This window comes from Chanodichthys erythropterus, chromosome 14 (genome assembly GCF_024489055.1).
Source record: "Chanodichthys erythropterus isolate Z2021 chromosome 14, ASM2448905v1, whole genome shotgun sequence".
Classification (NCBI taxonomy): Eukaryota; Metazoa; Chordata; class Actinopteri; order Cypriniformes; family Xenocyprididae; genus Chanodichthys; species Chanodichthys erythropterus.
In genome coordinates this window covers 43712582-43731703 of record NC_090234.1, presented here as the reverse complement: position 1 = coordinate 43731703, position 19122 = coordinate 43712582, and the positions used below count along the sequence as shown (strand labels likewise).

The 19122-nt window shown below is 36.5% G+C and overlaps 1 protein-coding gene across 1 annotated transcript in view; it reads right to left on the bottom strand.

Annotated features, from left to right (window-relative positions):
• Nucleotides 1–376: 376 nt before the first annotated feature.
• Nucleotides 377–19122, bottom strand: part of enox1 (ecto-NOX disulfide-thiol exchanger 1) — a 142864-nt gene continuing 124118 nt past the window's right edge. The window contains exons 10-15 of the mRNA XM_067409533.1: nt 16701–16885; nt 14369–14476; nt 10051–10110; nt 6512–6611; nt 5296–5381; nt 377–1079 (exon numbers count right to left, since the gene is read on the bottom strand). Coding sequence (XP_067265634.1) covers nt 948–1079; nt 5296–5381; nt 6512–6611; nt 10051–10110; nt 14369–14476; nt 16701–16885 — 671 coding nt within the window. The 3' untranslated portion in view covers nt 377–947. The remainder of the gene's footprint in view (nt 1080–5295; nt 5382–6511; nt 6612–10050; nt 10111–14368; nt 14477–16700; nt 16886–19122) is intronic.

Genomic DNA, 19122 nt, shown 5'->3' with positions numbered 1-19122 from the left:
AAAACTGTGTTTTTGCTCACACCCAAACAGGGGCAAATTTGACAAGATATAATAAATGATCTGTGTATTTTTAGCTGAAACTTCACAGACACATTCTGGGAACACCAGATATTTATATTATATCTTGTAAAAGGGGCATTATAGGTCCCCTTTAAACTGGTATGACGTTTATGGAATTTCAGTAGTTGAAAACAACGCATTTCTTAAATGTTCTGTTTTCAGTTCAGTACTATGGTAAATGGCACCCAAAGCTGGCTAGTAAAAACTTTGATTTCTCCAAGTACTACTGCATTAGATTTTGGATAAAAAGTTTTTTAATTGATTTTTTTTTATTATTATTTTATTATTATTATTTTTTTTAAAAAGTCATAATTTACATAAGCAGACCATTAACAACAGTGCATCAAGACATGAAGAGCATGTTACGTACGTCGGCTACACAACATGGATGGCCTGAAACACAGCAAACTGTCCAAAGAGCGTCAGCTGTGCAACTGTTGTCTATCAGCTCCAGCACTTTGGCCATGTATTAAATCATTTTTCAGAGCAGAAATCATCTTCACACACACTCTGGCTTTGATAGGCGCAGAGGGCCATAATCACACATCTGTGTCCCACATTCAACATTCCGTATTTTTAACCGAGAGGCGCGATATTCCTGGATATCTCCCAGCCTTCAGGGACGACACCACTGACAGATAAGTTACGCAATCGGCACAGAAGTCTGGAAGGAGTTTTTTCAAGTAAATACATCTGATGCTGTGCCGCATGTAGAGTCTTACTTCCTCTCGAGTCTGCAAGAAAGAGCGACAGCCATCTGATCTGAGGCGGAATACAGGGGTGTAGAGCCTGTTGTTTGTCTATGAGGCTCTGGCACTTTTCGCTGAACCTGGATCAGTCCTCCAGAGGTCCAGCAGCCTCAGCGTCACTGTATGTGGCTCTGCGAATCACGCCGACTTCAGAGCCTCAAACCCGCAGAACTTCCAGCGTTTCTCCAACGTCGCTCCAACGCCACTGAACTCTTGCTTGAACATGTTGGGCAGCCGGACCATTAATCTTTCAAGTTCACTGGCCGAGATCTAAAGAATGAGACATGAGCGAAGCAAAGTGACACTTAGATCCATGTTGAACATTTAGTGCATAAACTGACACAAAATTGCCTATTGTGTCCTCGCCTATGCTTGCTTAGAAATTAATCAAAGACACTAATGTGTTTGTCAGTATATTTGTCATTTGCTTCCTGCAAACAGTTACTGTCGTACTGTACTGCTCATTTAGATTATATAAACATTTTTATTCAGTTTATAATACTGCTTGTTTTCACTACTATTAGTTAAAGTAAATGACTATTTAGATTGGGATAAGATAAAATGTAAACTAATCAGCTGATTTCATATTAAAAACTCCATGAAATGACTTGCTGAGTGCAGGTTTCTTTTCCTTCAATTTTGTTAATGGTCAATAGAATTTATGGTCTCACTTTATATTAAATGGCTTTAACTACTATGTACTTACATCAAAAAATAAGTACAATGTACTTATTTGGTTCATATTGAATTGCAAAACACTTTTGCTGCTTTTGAGGTGGGACACAGGTAACGTTAGGGTAAGCTTTGGTGGTATGGGTAGGTTTAAGGGTTGGTTGAAGTGTAACGGATGAATCAACAGTTTAATTATAAATGTAATAACAGAAATTAATTACAGATGTAATTACATGAAAGTGTTTTTAAAATATAAGTACAATGTAAAAACATGTATGTACACAATAATTGCATTGTATCAAATTATTAATTTAAATGTAAGTACATAGTAGTTAAGGCTACTTAACTACTAGTGGGACCAAATTTGCTTTACAGACTGGCAAATTTACACTTGCCAGCTTATGCCATGAACAATAAAGACATTTTCAAAAATGTCCTTCCGCTTCCTTCACAACCAATTAACGGTAAGAAAAGTTTCCATAAATGTTGTTAATTTTTTTATCTGAAATCTGTTACTCAGTATGATTCACAAGACAACTTACCGCCTAAATATATTATACAATAGAATAATAACATATACAGTTCTGTAATAGTATATTACAATTTAACTTTTTATTATTATTTGGGGCTTTTATTCATAAAGACAGTGAGAGTGCTGACAGGAAGGAATGGGAAGAGGAGTGGGATCAAAAAATGTCACAAATGGGATTCAAATTCAGGTTTGTCTGTACGTAAGTGCCACCATGCAAAATGTCAGAACACATTCAGTGCCCTCAAGACCACATCTGACACATGAAATCTGCATTATGCTGTAGACTGGTCCAGCTCCACCAGGCTACCCGGGTGCAGACAGCTGAATTCAAACAGTCCCTCTAATATTTCATGGGGTATTTATGGGTCAAAGAGATAACGAACACATGGCTCATTTAACATATTGACTCAAATGAGATTGTTTCTAATCTTTTGTTAATCCTGCATGCACACTCATTGCCATAATGTGTAAATATATAAAAATTATAGTTCACCCAAAAATGAAAACTGTCTGCATTTACACACCCTCAAGTTGTTCCAAACACACAAGACTTTGATTATTCTTCGAAACACAAATTAAGTTTTTTTTTTTTTTCAATGAAACCTAAAGAGACACAATCCATTTACATGATGAACAGATTTAATTTAGGCTTTTATTTACATCTAAATAATGATGAAAACACATACATAGAGCACATCACATATGATAAATGGAAGCTCAACTGTGCTTGTTTGATGCATGAGAACCAATGAGGTTTGTTCTAGCGTGTGACACATACACGAGCTTCTGTGTTTACCGTATGTTATGTGCTCTATGTAGCCTGTGCGTGTTTATATGTGAATAAAAGCCTAAATTAAATCTGTTCATCATATAAAGCGATTGTGTCTCTTATATCGCTTCACAATACTTGTGTTCAGTGCCTAAAATTAACACTCGCCAAGCGCCAAATGCGAGTAGAAATAAGCGTTGGCGAGTATATGTCACTCGCCAGTTGGCTGGTAACATTTTTGCGAATTCTAACAATGTATAAACGTGAACAAATGTGAGAGGCACTCGGGACAGATTACAGGCCAGTGTTGCATCTTCAATTGACAATTTAAATATTCAAGTACAAAAAGACGTGAAAGGGAACTAAGGGGCGTTGCTAATTGGAGGGGGGAAGTTAGGATGATTCTAAGGGCCCACGCACTTTTGGGGCCCCCAGAGATCGGTTTTATTAGTAGTAACAGTCAGTGCTCGAAATGGGCCGTTATGCAGTACCGGCACTTTTCACATGTAGCCGGTACTCTGAGCGCCCACACACCAAAACGTAAAATCAGACTATTAATTAATTGTATACATCGCGCGTTCGGAGCTTTTATAAGCTGTACGAACTGAACGGATCAATTGTCTGTGCAATATGACTGAGACTGAAGCCCATTTGTTTAATTTTGCATGAGTGGTGCGTGAATCACCGTAAGCACGTTCACCAGCATGCTCCAAATGTGTTAAGATTTGCACGGGCCGTTCCTATGTGACGTTCATGATAAACTGTGCAACCCATTTGGATTCAATTGAGGATATAAAACAGCCACTAAAATGACTGATGAAAAGAGGGGAAAACATCATGCTGCAAGCTTTTTAAACTTCTCATGATGACCACATTTACTAGAATTTATTTATTGTGGCAAATTTTGACTAGTTGTAGAATTTATAAAAGATATTAAGGGAATATATTTTTCACTAAAGATTTATATTACAGCTGTGGCATGTTGTAGCTATAGTTTTTTAACTGTGTTGCTATTTTTCATAACAAATTCTATAAAAAGAAAGAAAGAAAAATCTGCAATTATATCCTTATTGTAACAAATGCTATAGTTAACAATTACAAGAACTACTTACTTTTAAGGCCGAATATAAGTTAGAAAGAGCTTTAAAATATGGACCTTCTTGAATTTTTGACTTAACAATTGGTTTTGTTTACTAATGTATGAATATGAAAATTTGATTACTGTACTGTATTTTTCTATTACATTTACATTTGCATAATAAATCATCTGCTAGTGTTAGCTACAGCCATTGGAGGTCTCTGACTAAATACTGATACCTAGTGGTCAAAAGCAATAGCAAACGTAATAGGTCATTATTAATAAATTGCAGACAAAGATTTTGGATAGCTAGGTTAACTTGTTTGTTTGGTGCGGAATGCGTGCTGTCCCAACCTCATATTCTTTCATAGGGCCCAAAATTGCTAGCGACGCCCCTTAGGGAACTCATTCCATTTAGTCGAGCGCTGTGTGGAAAGTTTTGTGCGCACAAATCTAAAGCACGTACCCAGAAAGCTGCGTCTCAGACAGCGCACGAATGCTAAACTGAGCTCTCTTTCACGTCGTCTTGCACTTAAGTGGACAAATTCACACAAAATTATTTAAAAACATAGCGAAGTATCCTAATAAGAATAGTTGGTTATGTCTTAACTGGACATAAATAGTTGAGAAAGTAAATGCATGTGTACACTATCAGTATAGTAGATCCAAGCATTCACTCTTAAAGTGACAGCAGCCTAATATTCCTGTTGCCGTTTTTAATGTTAATCAAACAACAGAAGACAAAGAAAAAAATCACTCACTGTTCTTGACTGAATAATTTTTGTAAAATTAATAGGGATTAATTAATAAGGATGTTTAATTTACAGTGAAGACTATGCAGTATTTTACATGTGCTTACTTTATCAGATTTCTGTACCTGAAAATCACTGTCAGACCTATCTGAAAAACCTGAAAAGCACTGCTTATTTCTTTGTTATATTGTATTTATTTGTGCTTTTGCTTATAATTTGATTATTTGTTCTTATTTTATTACTGTCTGTTTACTTGTCTTTAATAATGTTTTAAATTTATATTATTTAGGCTACTAGTTTTTGCTGTGGTATCGAAATTAGAATAGATAATTGGGAATTTCACTGGTATCAAATTTTGGTGTCATTACTGCTTGTTTAATGGCTGAGAAAAAATATTTATGGCTGGTACATTTTTTTTAAGTAACTGGCCATTAGCAGGTATAGCAAAAAAAGTTACTTTTAGGCTCTGCTTGTGTTACATCGCTCGATTCATATGGATTTGTTTTACGGCAACATTATGGATCTTCCTTGTTTTGGTTGCCTGGAATTTCAATGGAGGGACAGAAACCTCTTAGGTTTCATTAAAAATATCTTCATTTGTGTTTCAAAGATTAACCAAAGTCATGGGTTTGGAATGGCATGAGGGTAACTGATGACAGTAACTAATTAACACAAATAATCACCTTTGTATCAAGTCTCTGGATGTAAGACCACAGATATTCAATGTTGGCTCCAAATGGGTGGACATGGAGGAAGGTTGAAATGATTCCTGTGTAGAGAGACAGACAACAGAACAGGCTTGTGAATGAACATATCTCTGACTTGTGGCAAGACAAGAGCCGCAGCCGCATGGTCATAAATATACCGCCTGAAGCAGAAGCCCCATCCCACCCCCACTTAAGCTGATTACTTCAGAGAGGTCCTGCAAAGGTAAAGCACTGATGCAGAGGCACAGAATATAGTGCCTTGCCTGAAGGGCCCAAGCCAATATTTATTTCCTTGATTTATATGCCGTAACGCCGCCAATTACGAATGAACCTCATTCAATTCCCTCTGCAAGACCTACTTTCATAGAGCTGCACTTGGGGATGGAAGGGGAGTCTCAAGATGTCCGTTCCGATTTTATAAAATGCAGAACAGCCGAGCCGGCACCATACGTCTCTGTTCTGCTACAGTGCATCGTGCTTACCGAGATAAACATATCTGTTTTCAAATACTCGTATGAGAAATCTAGCCAAACAAACTCATTTGAACGGCCTAGCAGTGGAAGCGTATACAAAATTATGTTTACAGAGCTAGCTAATTCAATAACTGCATTAGACGTCCTCTTCAGAGCTAACAGTGTAGTACAGGAGCGCCTGGAGACTTAAACAATTTGTGTTCTTCAGTCCGTCCCATCACTTTGTTCTGCTCAAATGAGTTTGGCTTTTCTGCCGTTCTGGCTCAGGGCCTCAGAGTCTGGCTGACGTTCCCTACTCCATCAATGCAGTATATGTGTCCTCTATGCGAGCAGCGGGTGTTGTGCAGCCATTAGATAGAGCGAAGGATGTGTGGTCTTCTCTGGGCTAGAGCCAATGAAGCGCCTGGCGAAAAGAAGAACAGCTCCCCTGAGCTCCTCTTAAGGATCATCATCCAAAAACATGACAGAGAGGCTGAGGTGTTGCCGCAGTGTCCGACCTCTCTTCCCTCACCTTTACTAGTCATTGTTATCGTAGCACTTCAAACATGGGCCGAACAGCCTTGCGCTCAACTGCTTGGCTGCTCCTGCACCTGCTCGCCCTCCTTTGCTTTTAAGCTAGGACTCAATTCTCCAAGCCCATCTGGTATTCAAGCCCCTCAGCTCACGGCTCAAGATGTTTTATAGATCAAAACGGCATGAAGCGGAGTTGGAATAATTACCGAGCAAGAGAGCCTCTTTCTCTGATCTCAAAGGACCCCAAATGACCGCCTCGTTATTCTTCTCTCGATGGTGGTAGAGTGCAGCCGTGCCATTGACTCCCTGTACACATGCATACAAAGGGAAAAAAAACACATCAGGATGCAGCGTAACCTCCACAAAGCAGATAAAAGAGTGATGGGATCATGCAAACTGTTGAGTTGGTCGGGTATGCCCGCTAATCTTTACTGAAAATGCACTGCATTCTGCTGTGTTCAGAGAAATCAATGCCTATTGACATATAAGAGGCTCTTCTTCCAAGATACTGCCCAAGATGGCAGGCTATAAGTCACATAGAGGGTGAAGCTAAATTATAGCAAACGTCCTTGCTTAGTGCAGTTTTGGACACCCTCGGGGACAAACTCTAAATGGAGGCAGCGGTGCATATAGCATGTGTCTAAAGCCATCTATGACCAATGGAAAATTCCAGTTCAGTAACTTTTGAAAGAAAACTTCACAATATGTGCATGTATATCCTCAGAGAGAACATTGCTTTATTTCAGGAAAGTGCATCACTCCTGGGGGATTATAGAGCACTTCCATGCCTTTTTCAGTGCATGGTGGTTGCTGACCAGAGTCAGAAATTAACCAAGCAGAACTACAGTTTCTTTGTTATCAAACTAAATTTTTAAAATGTGGGTTCAGTTTGTTTTCACAAGTAAATATTACTAATTTTTTTTATAAAAGTTCCCATCATTGGCCAGAATGCCTTTAAAGTGGTGTTAGGAATATCATAATCACAAGTTCACAGCACAACTGACCGAGTGAAGTCATATTTATGAGTGGATAACTCAGAATTCTAGATGACACATGAGTTATGACCTTGGAAGGGACATGTAGATTTGAAACAAGGTGGAAACACTGATGATATAGATAACAAATATCACATATCTGTAATCTGTATATTGTGATCAGTGAGTCTGTAGCGAATGGTTTAATGTTTATCACTCAAATTTATTTTAGAGTTTACTTCACATTTAGCCATGCACCATGTATAAATACATGTTTTTGTTTATTAAATATTTGTATGCATGTTTCGATGTGGAGCAGCTGTGCTGTCCCACACATTTCATGAAATGAAATGAGCTCATGGTCATTATCTGTTTTTATATAACATCTGTCTTTTTCTCATTGAATCGATTGGGATATCGGTTGGTTCTTTGGTCTGCTCAGTCGAATTGCATTCTCATTATAAGCAATCTGTTGATTATTTTTTGGTGTGAATGTGATTGCTTTATTCATAAACTGTATATTAACATGACTTGAACTATGGGAGGAAGAAAACATACCAGGTTCTGAATCAAATTCTGAACGAATGTGGTGTGAAAATGCCCTTGAAGTAACAGAAATGCAGCTGAATAATTAGTGTATCTAATATGAAGTGTTGTTTTAGGAAAAAGAAAAAAGTAATCTGAACTAACTGGATGTTAAGAAAAGACTCCAAAACTCCAATCAACTGACAGAAAATAGAGCGCTTTACTACCTAGGGGTTTTATCAGCTACATTAGTATTTGATTTCATAGTTTTATAGATTTAATGGATAGGAATATTCAACAGATTTAACCATCTGGTCTTCTTTGTTTAGGGTTCACACTTGGTTCAAAAAATGACAGAAGCCTTGAAATGTAACCTTTTTGTATTTCAGGAAGACCAATGTAATATATTTTTTTTCAATAATATTTTTTGATTATTATTTGAAATTTTGATGGTATTTTATGTTACTATGCAATATTTCTATAATTTTTATTAGTTATTTTTCCCCATTGAAAATAATACACAATTTATTTCTAATATATTTTTTCAATTAAAACAGTATTCCATGTCAAAATAGAGACAAGGCATTTTAAATCCTTTTTTTTTTTTTTTTTTTTTTTTTTAAGGTAGATTAGACAAAAAAAAAAAAAAAACTTATGTAATGCCATGATGTAACCACTAGATTCCTATATAGTTCTATATAAAGTGGCTTACAAATTCTCTAGTGGTTTTTAGACATAAATATTTATTTTTATTAAGTTGTTGATTTGGATTCATGCTTAACCATTCTCAAAGACTACTTTTTGTCAAGGTTTAGTTTTTTGTTTTTGTTTTTTTTTAAATGTTGATTTGAAGTGTCAGTTTTTGCATGAATTTTACTGCAGTCAAACCTGAACACAGGACATTTTGTTACACATATCATCAAAATTCAATACAAATATAACAAAAATGAACAGATATGTTTTGTTATAGCTTAATAAATCTGGGTCTGATCTGATTTTAGCCTCTTATTTGAGTCTTTTGGATCTATTTTACCATATTGTTACAGCCATACTGGTTCATTTGTGTATGTATAACAGTGTGATTTGTGTGTGTGTGTGTGTGTGTTTTTGTTTATATTACATTGTGGGGACCAAATGTCCCCACGATGTAATATAAACCTGAGTTCACCTACATCGTGGGGACCAGCCACTGGTCCCCACAATGTAAATTAATTAATAAAAATACTAAATTATGTTTTTGTGAGAAAATAAAGGTGTGCACAGTTTCCTGTGATGGTTAGGGGTAGGGTTAGGGGGATAGAAAGTACGGTTTGTACAGTATTAAAATGCATTGCAGCCTATGAAAAGTCCCCACAATTCACAAAAACAAACATGTGTGTGTGTGTGTCTGTGAGTGTGTTTGAGTGGGTGTGTCTGTTTTGTGCTCTTGATATTTTAGAGTGTAACCTCTTCCTGGCTGTTAATTTTTTACTGCTCTGTGGCTGAATTATTGTTTTTATTTCACACTTTTGCAAAAATTTGTTCTGTGTTACAGTCAGGCTACTTCATATATATGTGTGTGTGGGGGGATGTTTGTTTTGCACTCTTGACATTATAGAGTGTCACCCCCTCATTGCTGTGCACTTCTGTTCTGCACAGTGGCTTAACTGTAGTTTGTAGATTCTCTGAGTTTTCGTATTTTTTCGTATTTCCCATTCATTTCCTATGTCAGTCATTTATGACCGCGAATGAGCCAAGTGTGACTTTTTTTTTTCGACCCTTTAACATATCTGAATCATGTCCATGATTTTTTTTGTGTGTTCAAATAGCTAATGCGACAAAAACACCTGATTTTTCTGTCAGTTTTGACCGCAGAGGACCAGAGGGTTAACAGTCACCATTGTGAATTTCTTTCGATTCAGTGTTTGACACTGTTTTTCTTTGGTTGGAATAAATGTACAAATCTGTGAAATTCAGTTCCTGAATGCAAATATTGCACCTTAATAAAAAGATAATTTCTGACACTGCAGCTGACACTCTTGTCAGAACTGGTTCAGTTTGAGAGTCTTTATACTATGCGGAAAAGCAGAGGGAGGCCATACACTCATTGAACATACAGATCAGTAGGCTAAAATTAACTCCTGCCAGAGAACTCATGGTGTGAAAAGTAATGAAGGGATGATGCAATTTTCACATGCCTCTTTTGAAGTGTGCAGACTAATCTCACTGGTGAACATAAGTGATGTGATGGACACAGAGTGACTTACCTTTTCATGCCCTTCAGAGTTGTGGTTCGTCAAGTCAACCGATTCCATGGCGTTCAACAGCTGTCAAGAAAGAACAGAAATACTCACTTCCAGACTCAATCCCTTTTTGCAATGCAGCTGTTAAGGAGCTTTGCAGACAGTAGCTATGTTTCCATCCAAAGTTGTGAATTTAACTTGTGTGCAAAATTGGAATATCGCATAAAACATTTGCGAATAAAGCACAATTTCCATCCAGTGAGTCGAAGAGAACAAAAGTCACTATCTGATAAACTAAATACGGCTAAATATCCCTAAGAAAAATGGAAGTTGCTGCAATAGGAGGAGCCACTATAATAATTTCCGTATAGCCTATAGTAAATTACTTCCGCAAAACAAAACAAGACAGTTCTGGAGATAATTAAACCAAACCACTTGGACGACAGACTGAGGCATTTCAGAATGACCAAAACAGCATTTCAGATGCTGTGCAATGAGATCAGATCCAGTTATGCCATCCCATCGTGCAAAGTCTCATGACTTTTTTGATGCTCATCGAGGAATTTATACGTTACCATAGTAGTTTATGCACATCTTCTCATTGAATAAAAAATTTCTCAGACTCAGCTGAGTGCATACGTTTTTTTATGTGCATCTTGACGCTTCCACCTAGTGTTTTTTTTATGCGATATTCCAAAATGCACATAAAAATAGGTGGATGGAAATATAGCCTAATGCGACATCTGGGAAACCTCAGACTGGCCTTGAGTGTGCCAAGTTGATACTACATTTTTAATGGATGCTTGTGAGAAATTGGGTAATGAAACACATTTGTGATTCCATACATTACAGCCAGGGTGTCTCTAGAAGGTCACAGCAGTTTCTTATTTATGAAATATGGAAGCAAGCCCCCTCTGGGTCTAAAAATACTGTACACACGTCTCACATCTGCTCACGGGTTCGGTTAGGAGCGTTAATACAGTATGGGCTCCACAGGACCTCCACGACTATTGATGTTCCTATTATCTCAGTCAAATAACATTCATGCAAACCAATGTCTGCTGTTAGGAAAATAGAGTAAACAAGGCTGGTCATTATTCCCTGCGTCTGGGCAAACAACTATACTGGCACAACTGATAAGGTATCATGTTGTGCTGTTCAGCAACAGAGAGAACATATCATCTGTCCTCACTGACAACAGCTCTATAGACCTTAATCAAAGCAGACACCACATTTCAATGGCATGGATAAAGAATCTGTAAGTGAGAGACATGTTATATAGATATGTTAAAGCGCCTTAAGGCCAAAAGTTATGTCTAACTTTCACAACTCTGTCTCTAATTTTTGTAAAGATCTGTTTTCTGTTGTTCTCATCCAAAACGTATTGAGGCGTCCATGAGAGAATGTTAAGGCAACCCTTGTGATAAAGAAGCAGCTTAACTTTAGAGTGTTTTAGAATTAGATGTACACTTAACTATTAAATATGCACTTAGTGTACTTCAATTCTTAAATGTATATTTGGAAAAACTGTGTTTGGAGATAATATATTAATGAAATAAGGCATTAAAACATCTACACTTTCATGACTGTTTCTGAACACAAAAAGTGCACTTTGTAATAACATCAAATTTAACATTTTACTATAAAGTACTTTTAAAATCATTGTTTTAATAATCTTTTGCTTCAAAGAAGTATATTTATGATGTGACTAAAATACTACAGCACGTGTAAAGTGCTTGATTATAATTTTAACTATTGTTATTCAATATTGCATTTAGAGTTAATATATTTTAAATGCACTAATTTGCAACTTCAAAAAAGTAGTAAAAAAGTAGATATATAATTTTTGCGCTCATTTCAAAAACTCACTAACAGTCTTTGGTTTCTCAGTCGACGAAAATATCCTGTTTAGCACCTTTAAATATGGATTTTTTTTTTTTTTTTTTACACAAATGCATCGCTTCGCCTCAGAAGGAATTTAATTACCCCCTGGAGCCATGTGGAATATGTTTATGATGGATGGATGAGGATGGAAGCACTTTCTTCAGCTCATACTCATTGATGCCATTCACTGCCATAATAAAGCTCAGATGCATCAGGATATTTATTTATATTTCTCCAATTGTGTTCATCAGAAAGTAGAATGTCATATACACCTAGGATGGCTTGAGGTTGAGTAAAGCTTGGGGTAATTTTCATTTGAAAGTGAACTAATCCTTTAAATGCATGTCAGTTCATTCAGCAGTATACTTTAACAATAGATGTAATTATGGAATTACATATAAAGATGTACTACTTAAATCCTACTTAAATGGGTCAAAAACATTCAGCTAACTGCATTTAATATACAGTAAATGTAAACTATAATATATCTTCAGTTAACTGCAATTGACACTCAAGAATATGTTTTTAAGTATATTATTTCCACAATAATTAGTCATTTTAAAAGTACTGTAAAGTGTAAAGTTTACAATTTAAAAAGCTATAAAGAACTTTAAAATTTTCTAAGTGTACTTCTTTTTCACAAGTGCACCTTGGTTACATTCGCGTAAAATTTCACATGGCGTCTAGGACCAACATCTGTGTGTGGCTGAATCTTTTTTGAGGCCACTGTGTATATTTTCTACACATGCAGGTGTTGGGTTGTATCTATATCATTTTCACAGACTGGACATATAAGACAATGCGTGCCTAGTGTAGAAATGAAGAACAACCTGACTCTCCAGCATAGCCTTGTTCCCCTTCGCCAGCCACAACAAAACATATTCATCTTGAGACGAAAAACTGCCTTGCTCTTTTTAGTGTGCTGCTGTTTACATGTCTCTGTTTTCAGGTGTGTGTGTGTGCACCCTGTGCTCCTGCTGCCATGTTGAGTTGTTTCTTGCTGCATGCACAGAGGGAGTGAGGACAGTAAGTGACCCCAGGCTGCAGAGCTTCCCACTGTCACACATGAAGAGGCAGACACTGCCAAAATGCAGTATATCTGAAGCGAACAGTGCTCTTAATGGCTTACATAAGGCTTTGTGCCCCTCTACAAACTAACTCCCGGCCAGTGCTAGGAAGTGACTGAATGCTACACGCTAAACTATATGACGGTAAAAAAAAACAGTGACAGAATTTTGAACCCTATTTATTTCAAATGAAGCAGTGAGATATAGAAGCTTGTTTCCACCACAGAATAAAAAAATATAAAAGGTAATTGTTACTGACAATTCTGACAATTTTTCTATAAACTCGCAATTCAGATTAATAAATTCGCTATAGCAAGAAAAAAGTCAGAATTGTGATATATAATGTTGCAACTGGAAGAAATAAGTCAGAATTCCAAGTTTATATCCTACAATTCTTACTTTTTTCTCAGAATTGTGAGATATAAACTCGCAATTCTGATATAATCTCACAATTCTGACTTGCAATTGCTAGCTTATATCCTGCAATTTAATATAAAGTTTATATCCCACAATTGCTAGTTTATATCCTGCAAAAGGAAAAAAAGTCAGAATTGTGAAATATAAAAAATAGAAAAAAATATGAATTATGAGATAAAAAGTTGCAATTACCTTTTTTTATGTTTATTCAGTGGCAGAAACAAGCTTCCGTAGTGAGAAGTCCAATTAAGTGAGTTTAGATGGTCAGTCAAAGGCAAAGTAAAAGTTTGAATGTCTGTGCGACAAGTCTTATTTTTTGTAAAGTTATACTAAATAATATTAAAATACAATCTAAAACTGTGCTATGCTAGCTGTTAATTTGAACTTAAATAAACACAATTAATCGATGATTGACACAATGCCACTGCTCAATTATATTGAAATTAGTTGGAACAGCTTGATTTTTTTGAGTAATCATCTTAATAATTTGTAGCATAAACTATTTATTTTAAGTTCCTCTGACTCAGTGAAGTTTGTTGGTGGAACATTATTTTCTCATTAAAGACTGATGTAAATGTATTAAAGATTGATGTTTTGGATCCAAAATATTTGTTTTTAGACTGTATGTCTTACTATAAATTTGTCTCGACAAACTTTCTGCTCAGTTATATACAGTAATTTATGGCTTTTTTCTAATTTTCTTGGTGGCATTTAGTGAAAATAAATGTGGTTTAATGATGCCACCATAATTGGAATCCTCATTGTTTTCTGCCATATAACTGTTCTGATTGTAAAATAATAAAGTCTTACAAAATAATAAGCTTGTAGTGTAGCTAAGGGTAAATTTAAATTGAGTAGCTGCAGCTTCAAAGTCGCTCCTCCAACATTGCTCCTCATAATCATTGTTTGGGCCCTCAAATAACGCTATTATGTGTATGTGAATTCAGATTATTCATAAAAATGGCCTGGCCAACCTTTTCCCGGAGGCTGAGGACCTCTCCCTCTAGGTAGCGCTGCTCATCTCTGGCCTGCTCCAGCTCCAGTTCTTTCCCTTTCAGCTCTTCCTGGAGCCGAAGCAGTTGCTGTGGAGACAAACAGCATTGTGAGCAACAGAAAGCAGATGGCTGGAACAATAAGCAGCGTGTGGGGCTGCATGGTGCCCTCATAAACAAACACCACATAAACATTATTGAACGGCATACAACGAAGATAATAAAGAGGGGTGCGGTGGGTTAGGGAGGATGACTGAGTCAGATCTTTATGCCTGTTCAAAAGTTCATGTGGTCAGCTTTTTGTAGCATGTATTGAAAGAAAAAGAAAATTGAATTTTAAAATGTTAATGTTCCCTTGTACCTCTAGTCCACCAATGGCGACGTATCGTATATGTGATAAAGATATGCAGTACTAATGCAAAAATAGTTTGGGGTTGGTAAGTTTTCAATTAAATAATGACAGTCCACTGCACTCTATATAGATCTGAATATCATCTTTCTCTTTCAAGAAAAAGGATACTCATTTCTTACATTAGTATTGATCTTGTACATAAAAGCCTTTAATGCAACTGTACAATGTAAAATGATAGTGAGCAAGAGAGACAGAGCGAGAACAAGAGCTCACCGGGGCCTGGTTTAATGGCTGCACTATGACAGCCTGCGTCATGAAGAACACTGTGTCCAATCATCATTTAAGCTGATTTGACAGCTAATTAATGGAGGTGTAAGTGTTTGTGTTCCAGATGGAGCGCTGACGTGCAAGCATGCTGAACACTCACGCATAACTGATGCTTTGAGTATGTTTGAATGTGTGAAATGTGTTTCACTATTTAGGAGGATCTTTAAACTCAGCTGTGACGATGTGATCTTTCACCAGCATCAACTGAGATTGAGTAGACTGTGTAAGATGCTAGTTTGCTGATTCTTCGGACACGGGACAAACGTGTCCCACAACTTTACCAGTGATTTTTAAGCCTATGAAGCCGACTGTATCATGTAGACTGTCTGACATGTTTTCTTTTAAATTTTCATTTTTTTAACCAGGGTACTATGTTTAGGTTCGGTAATTTCAGTTTAATAGCAATGAAAAGGTCAGTTATTGAAATGCCTTATTTTCAAAAATGTCACTATAGTCAATTAGTCAATTCATTGATATTGAACAAACTTGACTGTCTTTTTAAAGTCCATGTGTGCGTCTTTTGCAAAAAATTCTTAAGTCCACCTCTTTGGACAACAAGACATAATAAAACATCTGTTTCTGTCAGTTTTACAGCAGCAAAAGGAACACTGTTGTGTTTACTTGCTACTTGCTTGCGAAATCATTGCCACTGTAACAATGGACAAAACATGATAAAAACTTGCATAAGCACACACAGCAATCCCCAGAGTTAAATCAACTCTGCTCAGAGTACATTTGGTCTCTCTCTCTAAATAGTGTTAAAATGACACTGAAGCAGAGTTAAAGTTAATGGGATAATTAAGCAGTTAATTAAGTGATGATTGAGCATTAGTGATGAACACCTGCTGTTAACAAGCAGAATCACTGAAGAAAAGAGATTGATTTGTTATAAAGCACCGTCATTCATCTTGAAATCATATGATTTGATTCATGTCTTCCGTTTGGTTTCTTCTGTGGACTTAGAGGCTTTTGCTGACATATTCTCATTTTTGATGGAGGTGTATATATATTTCTGACTGCTATTTTAATATGTTAGGCTTTTACAGGGTTACATAACAGCATAAAGAAAAGGTTTAGAGCAGGATAATGGCTTGCCTGTTCTTTAGTGTGATCTAATTGGTCACTCCATGATTCATGAGTCTAATGAATGGACAATAATATCAAACATGCTAGTCGGCAGTGTCAGCAGGAAGTTGAGTCGCTGAGGCTGTTAACACCCACCCGCTGAGAGACGCATTAGCATGTACCTCTGATTCACCCACTACTATAAAAACATATACCACTGTTCAAACATTTAGGGTTTAGGTTTTTTTTTTTTTTTTTTAAAGACATTAATAGTTTTAATCAGCAAAGATGTAACATTTATGTTACAGAAAATTTCTATTTTAAATAAATATTTTTTCTTTCTATCAACGATTTTAAAAATTTTAAATATATTTAACAATATATCTGTTTTCACTGTATTTTTGATCAAATATGCAGCGCTGGTGAACATAAGTAAGATTTTTTGAAAAACATTAAAAAATCTTTTCGACCCCTAAACTTTTGAATGGTAGTATAGCTTAGGACTGAAAACAAGCGGCAAGATGCCAGCCTGAGACTGAACCCTAAATCTGCTGCTGATGTGTGTATTACCTGCTGCATGTTCTGCATGGTCTGCTGCAGGAAGTGTAGCTGCTGTTCTTGCGTGTGGTCCTCCTCGGTACGGTACGCCTTGCCCTGCTCCTTCTTCAGCAGCTCTACCTCGTTCCTGTAGGCGTCCAACTGCCAGCGCAGACTGTCATTTTCCTCTCGCAGAGCACATGTCTGCGCAGACAGCACTGCTCTCAGACAGGAAGGAAGAGAGACAGCAAGTGAGCTTGGAAGGAAGTTTTCAATTTACGGCTTCCATAACCTGTTGCATAGATGGGGTGAATTCACACTTTTGTGCCTGCATTAGTAGACCATCTTGACTCAGCTGGTGAGACCTGGTTGAGCCGGTTAACTGTGTTCCATAACCTAGCTTAAACTAGTTGACCATCTTTACCACCTAAAAGTCGGCATGAAATGGATGTTGCGATAGTCTTTTCTTCCCTATTGTTTTGACGTATATCCAAATGAAACGGCTTCTCGAACAGGAAAAAAATGCAGGATGGGACTTGATTTTGTCTATCAGGAATTGATTGGATCATTGTGGTTTGCTATTGGTCGATTTCATGTGAGTGACAGGTTGTCCCACCCTCACGCCAGTAAACGCCATAAGAGAAGAAGAGATTTCGCTGAAAGAGGGAGGGGATGTTATTTTGATTAAAGATTACGAGGACACATGAATAAAAAAATAAATATGTGAACGGATAAATTATTTATAACAAATACTGAAACAAGAATTGTCAATTTTGATTTCATGGTGAATAGGGTAAAGATACTTCAGGTTAATAAAAAAATAACTAGATATTATACTTCTAAAGCTGATTGATTACAATAGAAATTTAAAACTTTTTTGTATTACACAATTTCTGAAAAGCTACGTTTAAATTTGCAAATGAGTCTGATAAAATATGCACTAATTTACATACATTCCAGAACAGAAATCTGAACATTGAATAAAGCCAAGTTCTGCATTCTTGTTTCATTTTGTTGATATTAGAATTTTTATGGAGGGGATTTTGAATATCAAACCATAAAAAAGAGAAAAGAAAAATGACCATGTTTTTATGAAAATCATGTTGTATAAAATCTGGCAAATTACATATGAGCAAACCACTCTGTAAAAACCTAGATATATAGAAACCTAGAAATATCGATGTGAACAAAACTTTAAAGTTTGGTGTAAGTGCTACTGAAATGGAGATTTCTGACTCATTTTGAGAAAACCACCTCTAAAGATATGTATTGTCTTTTAAATCTACAGATGCAAACAGATTAAATTGTTATAAACACTTACAATTGTATTTTGGATGTGTTCTTTCCCACTAGTCTGAAACAACATGGAAAGCCAAATAGCCCAAATCTCCAAAATGTCCATGAAAAAAACTATGATTTTGCCTGTAGTGGTCTTCAACGACCGTTCTCTTCTAGCATGGGGCAACGTATGATCTGTTGCTTAATCTAACATGCAGCATATAAGACAAGTTCTAACATCAATCCGTCTGGTTGAATCAGCATATACCTACATGGCAGTCACGGTGGCAGGCTTTAGCGGAAGTGTTATGATTCATAGCTGAAATTGATGGCGAAGTTTGCATAACAACTTGGTCACTGTGCTGAGTCTCTGCTGTGTCAACAGAGATTCTCAACTATTAGATATTCCTTCCTGCCACCGAAAATACTTCTTTTATTGAGCCAGAGCTAGTGTGCTGTGACAGGTCATGAAATATCGCTGAGCTCAGAATCCCCTGACACTTTCTGCCGCCGTTCTCTGCTGAAGCAATATCATTCATAATCAGATTTGCTGTGGGATACACGCAGGAAGGAGAGTGTAATCACTCATGTTGATATCTCAGCACAAATGCTGTTGTACTCAAGGTTATCTGAAGGATGTGATTGCTCTGCTTAAACAAATCTAATAAATATACAAGTGGTCATGGTGGAGCTGATTTGATTAGAGACTAACAGGGTGATTGTGTATGACATTAAACCAAGTTTTCGTTTTCAAAGCATTAAAACACATGTACATATATATATATATATATATATATTATTCACAATAAAATATATATAACATATCAAATGTTGAAAGTGAGACATTTTCAAATGTTGACTCATTTTGGATTTCATGAGAGCTACACATTCCAAAAAAGTTGGGACAGGTAGCAATAAGATGCCGGAAAAGTTAAATGTACGTAAAAGGAACAGGTGGAGGACCAATTTGCAACTTATTAGGTCAATTGGCAACATGATTGGGTATAAAAAGAGCCTCTCAGATTGGCAGTGTCTCTCAGATGGGCAGAGGATAACCAATTCCCCCAATGCTGCAGTGAAAAATAGTGGAGAAATTTTGAGTTTCTCAGAGAAAAATTGCAAAGAGTTTGAAGTTATCATCATCTACAGTGCATAATAACATCCAAAGATTCAGAGA